The 14,991-nt window shown below is 40.5% G+C and overlaps 1 protein-coding gene across 1 annotated transcript in view; it reads left to right on the forward strand.

Annotated features, from left to right (window-relative positions):
* The window catches only part of VWA3B (von Willebrand factor A domain containing 3B), a 271,732-nt gene that overhangs the window by 233,086 nt on the left and 23,655 nt on the right, over positions 1-14,991 (forward strand). Inside the window, 1 exon segment of the mRNA XM_066267787.1 lies at positions 7,042-7,246. Coding sequence (XP_066123884.1) covers positions 7,042-7,246 — 205 coding nt within the window.

The following is a 14,991-nucleotide window of genomic DNA, read 5'->3' on the forward strand; positions in this document are numbered from 1 at the left end:
CTGGAGGTCATGAGCAAAGGCCTCCCCAAATATGTTGAGGGAGTTCTTGAGCCCTTGCAGTATCCTAGTCCAGGCATACTGCACCTTTGCCCCTGTAGCCAAGCCTTTCCATTAGAAGGCAAACAGCTCCTGGATTTCAGGAGCCAGTCTTATACTAAAGAAGGCATTTTTTAAGTCCAAACAAGTAAACCAGGAGACTTGGGCAGGGAGGAGGCTTAGGAGTGTGTAGAGGGTTGGTACTGTTGGGTGCAGAATCACTGCTGCCTCATTTACAACTCTCAAGTCCTGTACTGGCCAATAATCATTGGTTCCTGGTTTTCTGATGAGGAGCAAAGATGTATTCCAGGGTGACTGGCATGGGATAATAACACCATGTTCCTCGAGCCTCTGTAAATGCACCTGGATTTCTTCCAAGGCTTCTCTAGGAATCAGGTATTGTCTTTGGCTAACAGGCAATGCCCCAGGCTTTAACTCTATTCATACTGGCACTTGATTTATTCCCAGCTCATGAGGATTGTCCTTAGCCAATACTCCGAGCCATTTCTGGGTTAGCCTTTGACTGGGTGGCTTCCCAGACTCAGTAGCAAAAATCCTCCATTCCTCCTCTCTGGGGATGGTTAGAGTTAGAACAAGCCTCGGCTTTGGCACCTGCAAGTCTGCTGGCCATTGTCAGCAAAAGATATAGTAGCCCTTAGTTTGCTTAGCAGATCATGCCCTAACAAGGGCACAAGACAGTCAGGCATGCACAAAACTGATGCGTCACCTCATGACCTCCTATAAGACATTTACGGGGCAGGCAGAATGCCTGTTTTCCTGTGGCTCCGATAATGTCCACCCTGTGGGTGGAGAGCGGTGCTACTGGCCAGGTCACCACCGAGTGTTCATCTCCTGTATCAATCAGGAAGTCCATCTGTTGGCCCTCTACTATCATATGGACCATAGACTCATCGGGGACCCCTGAATTCAGTCACCTTCAGTTCAAGAGGGACTCCCCAGCTACATTGAACAATGTGACTCCCCCTTTGGAGGCGGCTAGCAAGCATGCCTCCCCCTTGTCCTGGCTGGGGCATTTATTTCTCCAATGGATGGTTCCCTGGCAGATGGCACACTGATCACACTGCAAGGGGGGTCCTACCTGACTGTTCTTTCTTTTCCTTGCCTGTCTTTTTTCCATTTTCAAACAGGGGAGGCTTTATTTGCTCTTGTGCTGAAGGACAGCAGCTATGAGCTCAGCCTTCTTCTTCATTCAGTGCTCATCCTCCTCCCTGCTTGCAACCTTTCTGTTGACATAGACCTTGTTGGCTACTTCCAGGAGTTGAGAATGTTCATTTGGCAAAGCCTTCTAATTTTGAGAGCTTCCTTTTTATATCTCCTGCACTCTGGCTGACAAAGGCCATCCTCTGGTTTTCTGAACTTTCTGGATCAAAAGGAGTAGAGATCTGGTAGGCTTCACATAATCTTTCAGAAAAGTTACCTAGACTTTCATTCTTCCTTTGCAAAGTCTCTGCCACTCTGTTGATATTAGTGGCCTTCTGGCTTCCCTTCCAGAGACCTCGGAAGAGAGCCTCTCTGTATCTCCTGAGCCATCTCAGGCCTTCCTCTACATTCAAGTCTCATTTAGAATCCTCTCCTGGCATCTGGACCCTCACATATTCCTGGGGGTTCTGGTTTTTCTTCAGGGGTATTCTCTAGCCATTTAGTCATGGCCTGTATCATTCAATGTCTTTCCTCCATGTTGAACAGAGAGAGGAGCAATTAATGGCAATCCACCCAAGTGGGATTCTTGGTCTGGAATATAAATTGCATGGGATCTATTAAGGCCTAAGGCTCTTCTGTATAAGAGGAAGTGTGGTGTTTCCAATTGAGAAGGTCGGTGGTGGTAAAAGGTTGATACACCAGCACCTGCTGTTTTACCATGTGCCCCTATTCTTTTATCATTGTGTTCCTCACTTCTACTCAGGCCACTGTCTTTGAGCACAACAGCCCAGGTAGGGGAGGAAAGCCAGGACCTGGTTCCAGTGAGGCAGTGAGAGGTGCCTCCCACTCAGGCGAGCTTATGCTGGGACTTAATAAATCTGATGATGTTGGGCCTGTATCAGTAGCAGTCTCTGGGGTGGATGGGGAGCCAGGTATGGAAGGGTAAAGCCTTGCCGGTATGCACAGTGGAGGAGGCAAAATTTCTGCTGCTTCTGGCTCACTAGGGGCAAAAATTTCTGGCACCAGTGGTGACAGCAGCTCTCCAGGATTGGTGAAATGCCTTTGCTACTAACACAGTGGAAGCCTGACCTCTAAGTCAAGGGGGAGGGTGCAATACCAGTGTCAGCCAGGTGTCTATGTAGGGAAACTGGTTAGGATGGCCTGGATCTCTAGTGACTACCTGCCACACCTTCCGCACAACGGACCTGTCCAAGCTTCCTTCTTCTAGCCACCCCATCCCAAAAGCAGGCCATTCTAGTTCACACAAGGTCCTCAATTTCCCTGGAGATATGGTAAACCCAAAATCCCCTGAGAACCCTTTCTTAAAGTTCTTGATCATTGTGGCCAGAGGCATAGTTTTTCCCTGTGAACCTCCCATGCCTCCCATGACAAGGGTAAGGGAAATTTGGAGGGGCCGGCACTCACTTTGTTCATCACCGGCTGCTCCCCTCTTGGCTTATGGCAGGCTGATATAGACCGTCAGCATACAATTCTGCCTTTTAGCCATACAAGGCGCCCTACAGAACCATGGCTCAGGACTCAACACTGGCTTCAACCCAGTGGGAAGGAGTCGGAACTCCTCCCCAGTGTCTGTCTCGTTCACTCCGCATTCGCTCTCTTTCACACAACCTCCCACCACACCTAACCTGTCCTGTGGAGAGTAAGCAGTCACCACTCCTAACCTATGGAGGGCAATCAGTGACTCTCTAGAGGGTGATCAGGCCTCCCTTCTGCCCAGTAGTGCAGGACCTCAGCTAGGTATCCTTGTTCAGTTTTTCTTACCATGGCTCTGAAGCGCCTTCATTTTCTCATTCCTCTTTTCTGATACTTGCTGGGACCCATAGATGGGGTTTCACTATCTGTCCTGTGAGGTGTCCACATGGGGAAATCCCTGGTGCACTCAGTGGAGCTATCTACAGGCAGCTCAGGGGTTCCTCAATGGGGTACCTAAAGTCCACTAAATGTGAGCATTATTCCTCTTTGCTTCCTGGCAGTACACCAAAAATCTGTTGCACCCAAAGGAGGAAACACTCAATAACTTAATAGAAAAAGAAGAATTTATTAGTAGCCAGTGGGGCACGTGGGACTAGTAACACCAAAGCACCAGCTCTCTGAAGTTAAATTTCTTATATCTTATATACCTTTTACAGTGCCCATGCAAGGGGCATGTGATTCCTTTGTCTGATGTCCTAGTGTGTACCTCATGACTCAAGGTAGGGTGTAGGGGTTCGGTGGAGCAGCAATGGGAAGGAGTTTCTGGACCCTTGGTTCTATCTATTTACAGATCCTGTTTTTCTTGTGAGTATTGTAAGAGTCTCCAGGAGATCAGTTAGAGACCTATAGGATGTGGATAATTTTTAACTGGCTGAGTCAGTCATTCCTGCAGGCTCCTTCTCCTCCATTCTTTTGGCTTCTACCCTCTCAGTGTATCACAGTTTTTTTTTTTGGTTTTTTTTTTACCTACTCAACCATTGATAGGCATGTGGGCTATTTCCAGATCTATTGTAATAACACTGCAATGAACATGTGGGTGAGGTGCATTTATTCTTTCAAATTACTGTTTTGGCATTCTTAGGCTTTATTTCCAGAAGTGGGATCACTGGGTCAAAGGCAGATCCATTTTTAAATTTTTCTTTTTTTTTTTTTTTAGTATAAACTCCATACTATTTTTCAGTGGCTACATGAGGCTGTATTGCCACCAATAGTGAACGAGGATTCCCTTTTCTCCACATCCTCACCAACATTGATTTGTTAATTTGTTGATGATAGCCATTCTGGTGATATCTGAGGTGATATCTTATTGTAGTTTTAATTTGCATCTCTCTGATGATTAGTGACATTGAACATTTTTTCATATGTCTATTGGCCATCTGTATGTTTTCATTGGAGAAATATCTATTCAGGTCTTTGCCCATTTTTCATTGGATTATTTCTTTTATGGCATTGATTTTTTTTCTTTTTTGACAGAGGCAGAAAGAGAGACAGAGAGAGGAACAGATAGGGACAGACTGATAAGAAAGGAGAGAGATGAGAGGCATCAATTCTTTGTTGCAGTACCTTCGTTGTTCATTGATTGCTTTCTCATATGTGCTTTGACCGGGTGGGGAGGAGCTGCAGCAGAGCGAATGACCTCTTGCTCAAGCCAGTGACCATGAGCTCAAGCCAGTGATCTTGGGCTTCAAGCCAGTGACCTTTGGGCTCAAACCAGCAACCGTGGGGTCATGTGTATGATCCCACACTCATGCCAGTGACCCTGCACTCAAGCTGGTGAGCCTGCACTCAAGCCAGATAAGCCCATGCTCAAGTCAGAGACCTCAAGGTTTCCAACCTGGGTCCTCAGTGTCCCAGTCTGATGCTCTATCCACTGTGCCACTGTCTGGTCAGGCCATGGTGTTGAGTTTTTAAAGTTTACATTAATTTGGATATTAATCCCTTATCAGATGTATCAGCAAATATGTTCCTCCATTCATATTCTGGGTTGCCTTTTCATTTTGTTGATGGTTTCTTTTGCTGTGCAAAAGATTTTAGTTTAATGTAGTACCATTTAAATTTTTTTCTTTTGTTTCCCTTGCCTGAAGACATAAATAATATCAGCAAAAATATTAATATGAGAGGTGTCTGAGATGTTGCTGCCTACATTTTCTTCTAGGATTTTTACGATTTTGTGACTTACATTTAAGTCTTTTGTCCATTTTGAGTGTATTTTTCTGTATAGGGTGAGTTAGTGGTCTAGCTTCTTTTTTTTTTTTTTTTTTTTTTGCATGTACCTGTCCAATTTTCCCAACATCATTTATTAAAGAGACTGTCTTGACTTCATTGTATACTCTTGCCTCCTTTGGCTAATATTAATTGACCATAAAGGTGTGAGTTTATTTCTGGGTATTCTGTTCTGTTTCATTGATCCATATACCCGTTCTTATGCCAGTACCAGGCTGTTTTTATTACAATGACTTTGTTGTATAGTTTGATATCAGGTAATGTGATACCCCCAACTTTTTTTTTTCTTTCTCAACATTGCTGAGGCTATCCTATCTTCTGTTTGTTTGTTTGTTTTAGTTTTATATAACTTATTGCAATATTTGTTCTAGATCTGTGAAATATGCCATTGGTATTTTAATAGGAATTGTACTGTATCTGTAGATTGCTTTGGGTAGCATGGCCATTTTAATGGTGTTAATTCTTCTATTCCATGAACAAGGTATATGCTTCCACTTATTTGTATCATCCTCAATTTCTTCCTTCAATGTCCTATAATTTTCTAAGTACAAATCTTTTACGTCCTTGGTTAAATTTATTCCCAGGTTTGTATCTAATCTTTTTTTCTTTCTTTCTTTCTTTCTTTCTTTCTTTCTTTCTTTCTTTCAAACAATAGTAAATAGAATTGTTTCCTTAATTTCTTTTTCTGATAGTTTATTATTGATGCATAAAAATATCACTGATTTTTGATTATTTATTTTGTGTCATTTATTTTGTATTAATTCATTTATTTTGTATTCACTCTTCTGAATTCATTTATTAGATCTAATAGTTTTTTGGTGAAGTATTTAGGGTTTTCTATGTACTCTTTATTGTCATCTGTGAATTATAGTTTTACTTCCTTCTTTCTCATTTGGATGCATTTTATTTCTTCTTGTCTGGCTTTTGTGGCTAGGACTTCGAGTTCTGCATCAAATAAGAGCAGTGAAAGTAGACATCCCTGTCTTGTTCCTGATCTTAAGTAAAACGCCTATAGTTTTTGCCCACTGAAAATTATGTTGGCTGCAGGCTTGTCAAATGTGGCCTTTATTATGTTGAGGTCTGATCCTTGTATTCCCACTTTGCTAAGAGTTTTTTTTATATATATCATAAATGAGTGCTGGATTTTATCAAATTCTTTTTCCACATCTTTTGGTATGATCTTGTAATTTTTATTCTGTATTTTGTTTATGAGGCCTGGAGTTTCTTAGTCTACCATCTTGCTGTTGTCACTCCAATTTCACTTTTTAATAAAATATTTTGGTGTTTTCTGGAGATAAGTTTGTTTGTATTTGAGTCCTGTGATTGTGCTTAGTTTACATCGTATTCTTCCATACCCTACATCTAAAGAGAGTGACATTTTCAGCAGTAAGAATGATAATTATGAAATGAGCTCTCTCTCTCTCTCTCTCTCTACCTTACCCCCCTCCTGTCTCCTTCCAGGAGTGTCTGACTGGAAATAGAATCCAGGACCTGGGTCATCACACCATACTGGCTTCCCCTGGAGTCTCACAGTTCATCAGCTCATAGGAAATTTAGCTTCTGTTCTTTGTGTACCCAAACAACGAAGCCAGAAAATTTAGGCTTATGTAGGCTTACTAGGAGAAGAGGAGATCAAAATAGCTAAAATGAGCTAGTAGATTACTGCACTGAGGCAAATATTTGGCTTTTGTTTAGTTTTGCTTTCCTTTATTTTCCAGAGTCACTGTTAAGGGATAGTTGTGTGAAATCTCTTTAAAATACATTTTTGGTTCTGCCAAATGTTAGATCTAGGGAGAAAGAAATGGGTTCTAAATATACTAAAAAGAAATTGTTGAAAAAAAGTCACGTGTACCACACTTCTTTAAAGTCAGGTAATCAAATTAGGTCATGGGGGAAAGTGCCTGCCTTACTTTACTGAGACAGTGACTTTTAACTTGTATAAACTATCAAAGTTCAAATTCCTGTGGGCCAGAGGGCATGGCTGAGATTCTGTCAACTGATACCTGACATCTGCTTTGACAGATGTTTCTCAGGGAAGGGTTTACTAAAAATATCATCTTTCCATATTTTTTTCTACTGTAGTCACTCTCTTTATTCTTTTGTCTCTTCTCTTTTTTTCTTTCTTAGGCTAGATGCAAGCAGACCAATGCAGTACTTGGAACACAAGACAGCTTTAAATGAGGCACTAGAACGGCTGCATTGGCCTATTTCGTTGAAAGAGCTGTCGCTGTTGGAAAATGAAATCTTAGCTGGGAAAATGTACATCCAGCAGGCAATAGGGCTCCAAGAGGCCACCAAGAAGGATGTGCCTGTGAATAGGGCACCGGGAGAGGTGAGCACACTGGCAGCATCTGTGTTTCCTTCCCATCTCCTGTCCAGAGTACTGCTATCCCTGTGCTGGTCTGCCTTCTCTCTCCCATTCCCACCACACTGAATACTAAAAGGGTCAGTGCCAAGCCAGGTAGGGTCCAAGGGCTTCTTTTAACATAAAGGAAATGCAATTTTATTTCCCTATGGCCTTATTTTTAAAATAATGCGTCTTTTAACTACAAAATTAAACTACAGTAAATAGAAGTATAATGTCATGATTAAAAGCCTGGACTTTAAGATAAGCGAGAGCAAGGTCCAACCTCAGATGTGTCACTAATTGCTTTGTGACTTTGACCAGTTACTCTATCTCTCTAAACTTTAGTTTTGGGGGGTTTTTTACTTGTAAAATAGGAATATTAATAGTATCTGCCTCAGATGGTTTTTATGAAAATAAAATAAGCACTTAAAGAACTTAATATTGAAAACCCCCTATAAATGTTAGCAATTATTAGTAGTAAAACAAATATTATGCAAAAAGAATGATTTATTATATGATTGCCTTATTATTTGTAATAAGTTTTTTTTCTTCTTTGAATATATTTTAGACATAATACAGTCATAGGGTCCATAATAATTTCATATTTTGGTTTTTAATTTAGGATTATCTTGTATACTTTCTCTGTGTTTTTACTGAATCACAAGATTGCTGGGTTTTTGGTGGTTACATAACATTTTATAGTGTGTGTACATAACCTGACATATTTAACTCTCCACTGAATGTTGGACTAAAATTTAGCTTATTCTACAGTTTTCTTCTACTTCACATTCTGTTTTAATGATTTCTATGGTGCATATAATTAAACTACTTTGTTAGGATAATTTTTTAGGGGTAGAATCCTTAGATCAAAGGACATGAACTTTTAGGGGTTCTAAATATTTGTTGCCAGTATAACCCCCCCCTTTCTGACTGCAGTTGGCTGTGTGTAGACCTGGAATAGTTCATCCAAAATCTTACTGAGTTCTATTTAATTTTTACCATATGACAGTTTAAAATATATACCATAAGATCTTCCCTTTGAGATTCATCATCTGTGATTTCAATCTTTGCTAAGTAATACTGGTTTTGCCTGAGTTGTTTGTTTGTTTGTTTGTTTGTTTTTTAGGGTGAGAAGAGGGGAGTTAGTGAGGCAGACTCCCAAATACACCCTGACCGTGATCCACTTGGCAACCCCATCTGGGACCAATGCTCAAGTACTGAGCTATTTTTAGTACCTGAAGCTGATATGCTCCAATGGAGCTATCCTCATCCCCAGGGGCCACACTTGAACCCAATTGAGCCATATGCTGTGAGAGGGGAAGAGAGAGAGAAGGGGAAAAGGGAAGGGGAGAAGCAGATGGTTGCTTCTCCTGTGTGCCCTGACTGGGAATTGAACTTGGGATGTCCATACGTCAGGCCAATGCTCTATCCTCTGAGCCACTGGCCAGGGCTTTTGCCTGGTTTTAAATTCTGTTTATACTGATCTCAATTCCTGTGTTTGTTTGTTTTTATTTCATTTTATTTTTGCTTTCAATGTCAAAAGCTATTTCTTTTGTTTGGAATGCAAACCTTTTATCATATGTTTATTTATTTATTATTTTTATTTTGTTTTACTTATTGGTTTTATGTATATTTTATAAATATATGTTTTATATATAGTTTGTTTATTTTCCCCATTTTAAATCATTTCTATTTTTAATTACAGTTGACATATTATTATATTAGTTTCAGGTGTACACCTCAGTGATTAGATAAATCTCGTACCCATGTGACACCATATTAGAATATTGTTGACTATTTTCCCTATGCTGTACTTTACACCCATCCCCATGACTATTCTGTAACAACCAATTTGTACTTCTTAATCCCTTCACCTTCTTCAGCTATTCCTCCAACACCCCTCCAATCTGGCACTGTCAAAATGTTTTCTATATCTATGAGTCTGTTTCTGTTTTGCTTATTCATTTATTTTGTTTTTTATTCAATTGTTGCTAGATATGTATTTGTTTGTTTGTTTTTAATTGACTTCCCCAAATAGTTGTTTAGTGTTTACTTGTCAGGCACCATCTGATGCCTCCAGATGCATGGCTGTCTGCGGGCCCGCCTCACGTGGATGTCCTGTGGGCACCCAAGAATCAAGAAGACTGGCAAAAGTTTCCTGGAGAGGATAATTAAGTTTTGTCTGGAAGAATGTGTATTAATATAAGGGTTGGGGTCTGAGAAAGGCTCTGAGTGAAAGAAACAGTCTGTGAAAAGTCAGGGAGGTGAGAATAGCATGGCATGTTCCCCAAGGGCATAACAGGAGACAAGGCAGGAACAGGAAGACGGTGCTGGAATACAGGAACTTGGAATTCTCTCCTAAGACCAGAGACTCATGCCTGTAGGAAATGAATTCCCAGGGAAGGGTTTTCAGCAAGTAGAAGATGTTAACAAATTTGTGTCTTGGGAAGGTTATTTTGGCAGTAAGGTGGGGCCCAGTGTAGAGGAGAAAGACCAAAACCAGGCACAGCATTCCACTGAGAGGCGTTGAGTCCTTGAGCCATGCCAAAACAGTATGGAGGAAATAGGTAACAGACCTGAGTTGGTGGAAAGTGCATGTGTGGGGTGAGCCAGGGGGCAAAGTTAAGAATGCACAAAGATTTCTATCTTGGACAACTGGGGAGACAGGTACTGTGCACCACTTCCATACCACCGCCTCTGCTTCTCAGGGACACAGTATTCCTTGAACAGCCCATCTAAACACCTTGTCATTCTCTAACCCCTTAACACATTTTTTTTTTTCTTCAAAGCACATTTTACTACCTGACACTATGTGTATAAAGGTTTGGCAAAAGTAGGTTTTCAAGTGTGAGTGTGCAAAACAGAGTTAATAAAGCTATTAAGCTATTGTAATAACCATAACCTGCATGTCTTTTTCCATGTGAACAACTGTAAGCCTACTTCTGCCCACCCCTGCAGTTTTTTATGATCTGTCTCCCCCAATGGAATAAAGGAGGGACTTTGTCCATTGTGTTCTAGCTACTCCCAGTGCCATGAGCACTTTGTAGGCACTTAAGAGGAAGAGGCATGACAAGTGGAAGAATATATTTTCAGAGACAGGCAAGTCACTTTAAGTCCTCTTGATTTTTACATGTCCATGGGGCATCCAGGTAAAAAGGGCCAGGGGACAGCACATACTGGAGCTGAGAGGAGAAACGTAGATCAAGGAGGTATATCTGGGGGTCACCAGAGGTGCTGAGAAGAGCCAACAGTGACATAACAGGAGCAAAAAAGTTAAGGAGCCAGCATCCCAGAGTAGAGAGCTGAGATGTCACAGCCTGCATTCGGTGTAAGACAGACCTGAACGCAGGTCTCAGCACTGCCACTCTGTAGCTGTGTGACCTTAGCCTGGCCCTCTAAGCCTTGTTTTCTTATCTTTTTTTTTTTTTTTAGTTGCAAGAATCACACAGGCAGTTTATTACTTACAAATCTTGTGGCATGCCTGGGAACAGCTTAATAGGGCCCCATCTGCGTGCTCCTCTTGGCTGTCTTGATAAGAGCGGTGTGGAGACAGTCCACATTCAATGTTAGAGTCCAGGCAGCTAACTGCAGCTCAGGGCCTCTTGGCTATAGTACCCTTTCTAGCCTGTGTCTTCTAATGTGCTAATCTGTATCACATCAAACCACTTTTTGGGAGTTCCTCCCAGGGAGCTCTCTATTATCTATATAACTTTTTTTTCTTTTAATTTTTTTTATTAATTTTAATGGGGTGACATTGATAAATCAGGGTACATATGTTCAGAGAAAACATCTCTAGGTTATTTTGACATTTGATTATGCTGCATTCCCATCACCCAAAGTCCAATTGTCTTCCGTCACCTTCTAACTGGTTTTCTTTGTATCTCTCCCCTCACCCAATCCCCTCCCTCCCCTCCCCCCCACCCCATGATCTCCACACTCTTGTCCATGTCTCTGAGTCTCATTTTTATGTCCCACTTACGTATGAAATCATATAGTTCTTAGTTTTTTCTGATTTACTTATTTCTCTCAGTATAATGTTATCAATGTCCATCCATGTTGTTGTAAATGATCCGATGTCATCATTTCTTATGGCTGAGTAGTATTCCATAGTATATATGTACTAAAGTTTTTTAATCCACTCGTCCACTGACGGATACTTGGGCCATTTCCAGATCATCGCTATTGTGAGTAATGCTGCCATAAACATGGGGGTGCATTTCTTCTTTTCAAACAGTGCTATGGTGTTCTTGGGGTATATTCCTAAAAGTGGAATAGCAGGGTCAAAAGGCAGTTCGATTTTTAATTTTTTGAAGAATCTCCATACTGTTTTCCACAGTGGCTGCACCAGTCTGCATTCCCACCAGCAGTGCAGGAGGGTTCCCTTTTCTCCACATTCTTGCCAGCACTTATTCTGTGTTGTTTTGTTGATGAGCGCCATTCTGGCTGGTGTGAGGTGATATCTCATTGTGGTTTTAATTTGCATTTCTCTAATGATTAGTGATGTTGAGCATTCTTTCATATGCCTATTGGCCATCTGTATGTCCTCTTTGGAGAAGTGTCTATTCATTTCTTTCGCCCATTTTTTGATTGGATTGTTTGTCTTCCTGGTATTTTTACAAGTTTTTTATAAATTTTGGTTATTAACCCCTTATCAGACGTATTGTCAAATATATTCTCCCATTGTGTAGTTTGTCTTTTTATTCTGTTCTTATTGTCTTTAGCTGTACAAAAGCTTTTTAGTTTGATATAGTCCCATTTGTTTATCCTGTCTTTTATTTCACTTGCCCATGGAGATAAATCGGCAAATATATTGCTGCGAGAGATGTCAGAGAGCTTACTGCCTATGTTTTCTTCTAAGATGCTTATGGTTTTACGGTTTACATTTAAGTCTTTTATCCATTTTGAGTTTATTTTTGTGAATGGTGTAAGTTGGTGGTCTAGTTTCATTTTTTTGCAGGTACCTGTCCAATTTTCCCAACACCATTTGTTGAAGAGGCTGTCTTTACTCCAATGTATGCTCTTACCTCTTTTGTCAAATATCAGTTGTCCATAAAAGTGTGGGTTTATTCTGGGTTCTCAGTTCTGTTCCATTGATCTATATGCCTGTTCTTATGCCAGTACCAGGCTGTTTTTAGTACAATGACCTTGTAGTATAACTTGATATCCAAAAGTGTGATACCTCCCACATTATTCTTCCTTTTCAAGATTTCTGAAGCTACTCGTGTTCTTTTTTGGCTCCATATAAGTTTTTGGAATATGTGTTCTATATCTTTGAAGTAAGTCATTGGTATTTTAATCGATATTGCTTTGGGTAATATAGACATTTTAATGATGTTTATTCTTCCTAACCATAAGCATGGTATATGCTTCCACTTGCTTGTATCTTCCCTGATTTCTTTTATCAATGCTTTATAATTTTCTGAGTACAAGTCTTTAATCTCCCTGGTTAAATTTATTCCTAGGTACTTTATTTTTTTGGTTGCAATGGTGAAGTGGATTGCTTCCTTAATTTCTCTTTCTGACAGTTCATTGTTAGTGTATAAAAATGCCTCTGATTTCTGAGTATTAATTTAATATCCTGTCACCTTGCTGAATTCATTTATCAGGTCCAGTAGTTTTTTGAGACTTTAGAGTTTTCTATAGACAATATCATATCATCTGCCAATAATAATAGTTTTACTTCTTCTTTTCCAATTTGGATGACTTTTATTTCTTTTTCTTATCTGATTGCTGTGGCTAGAACTTCCAGAACTATGTTGAATAAGAGTGGTGAAAGGGGGCTCTAAGCCTTGTTTTCTTATCTTTAAAATAGAGAAATCAAAGTACCTCCTACAAAATGATTGTGCGACAACACATGCACTATACCTAGGACAGCGTGCAGCACCAAGTGCCCCACAGGAAATGCACTCTATAGAATTCAATACTATCCATTACTACTCCTACTGTTATTAAGGTGAACACTCAGGAGTCTTGAAAAGTCACTCAGAATGATGTCTGGAAGATCACTATTGGTCTCAGCCAGAATAATTTCAGTGGAAGTAGGGGAACAGAAGCCAGTTTACAGTGGGTGGAGATGTGAGTAGAAGTCATAAAAGCAAATATAGGAAAAGAAGATTATTGTTTCAAAATCTTTGTCAAGAAGGAAAGGAGAAAGAGATGATGGGAACTTGAGAGTGAACCAGAGTAAAAGGAGACATTTAGTTTCTGTAATGTTATCAATGGTTCTACAGCTGTCCCCTTCTTGGTCAGGGGCTAAAGCTGTCACTTTACCACCCTGTCCCCACATAAGGTGTCCAAAGCCCCCATTGTCAGGACAGCTGTCTATCGATAATGAATGGGAGGGGCTCATACTTGACAGCTTATCTTCAGAGCTCTTTCCATTCTTTGCATGGCCCCCAGCAATGGAAGGTTTTGTATATTAATTTCTTAAAATGATACTTCACCTTACCATGTGTGATGTATTCTGAGATGTTTTTATTTCATTTTTGTCATGCCCCCCTGATCAATTTCATGAGTCACTAGCAGGTCTCAACCAGTGTGAAAACATTGGTTTGGGACCAAATTTCAAGATCATAAAGCCTTGTGGGTCCTGGAGTGAAATTAATCACAGACATAAGTCATTTTTACTGATTCATAAAGAAATATATTCTTATTTTAAATCCTTTTAGCAAAGGCCAAGGATTTGATTAATAATTATAAATGGAGAGGATGAAACCACCTATTACTCATTAACACCTCCTAGAGTTTATTGATAATGTATAGCAAAAGATGACCGAAGTTTGTTTGAGTGTGACCCCATTCTAAAAGGAGGGATCATAAGTCTGAACTTTTGAATTCCCCTGAAAACTTCTTCACTAGCATTGTGGTTGCATGACTGCAGATTTCACCATCATAGGCTGGTCCTGAATTTTCAGAGGTGGAAATTGCCAGAAGGCATCTGAAGCATAATTAACCTTCCAGTCTAGGAAGCTCCAGCCATGTGGTTTTACAGCATTTCCTTAGTAATAAGGATTGTCCTCCAGAGCAAATCCCATAGCATCCAAGTCCAAAGAGATCCAGTGGGCTCTCTCTACCCATAACTTGACCTTCTTGGAAAATCTTGGTAAGCTGGAAACAGATGGAAGCAACCACAACAGAGGCCTCAGAAGTGGGCTTACACAGCTGGGTGTATATGTGTACTTCTCATTCTCAGCGTTGTGACTGGTAGAGATGCTGGAGTCTGTGGCCATTGGGAATGGTGAATTGAGTCTTTTGCTACATGAGTCCAGAGGAAATAGAGTGTTAAAACATTGCACACGATGAAAGATGAGGGAGGGTACGGGTGAGGCCGGGTCAGGTGGAACTGAGAAGAGGAAGAAAAGAATACGGACCTTGGGTCTGAAAACTTTGTGTTGAGCTGTGACTTTGAGACTTTTACACCATATAGGAGACAATTAGTTGGGGAGACATAGGCATTTCTCGGACTTGTATAAATGAAGTCAGAATAAGTAGAGTTGTTATCTTTGTTCCCAAATAATAATTGGGCCAGTTGTCATTCTTGCATTGTAATCTGTCCTTTTAGAGTTATCAGTGTTCCCTCCTTAAAGGGAGAAGGGAGGCATCATATTTTAACCCTTTTTTTTTTGTTCCACTATTAAGAAGTTGTGTCTGTTGTGCTGATTCTTGAGTCTGGTGGGAAGACTGACTCCCCTGGAAATGTGACCTGTTCTCCAGTAGCACACAAGATCCCC

Source organism: Saccopteryx bilineata, chromosome 3, assembly GCF_036850765.1.
Source record: "Saccopteryx bilineata isolate mSacBil1 chromosome 3, mSacBil1_pri_phased_curated, whole genome shotgun sequence".
NCBI classification, from domain to species: domain Eukaryota; kingdom Metazoa; phylum Chordata; class Mammalia; order Chiroptera; family Emballonuridae; genus Saccopteryx; species Saccopteryx bilineata.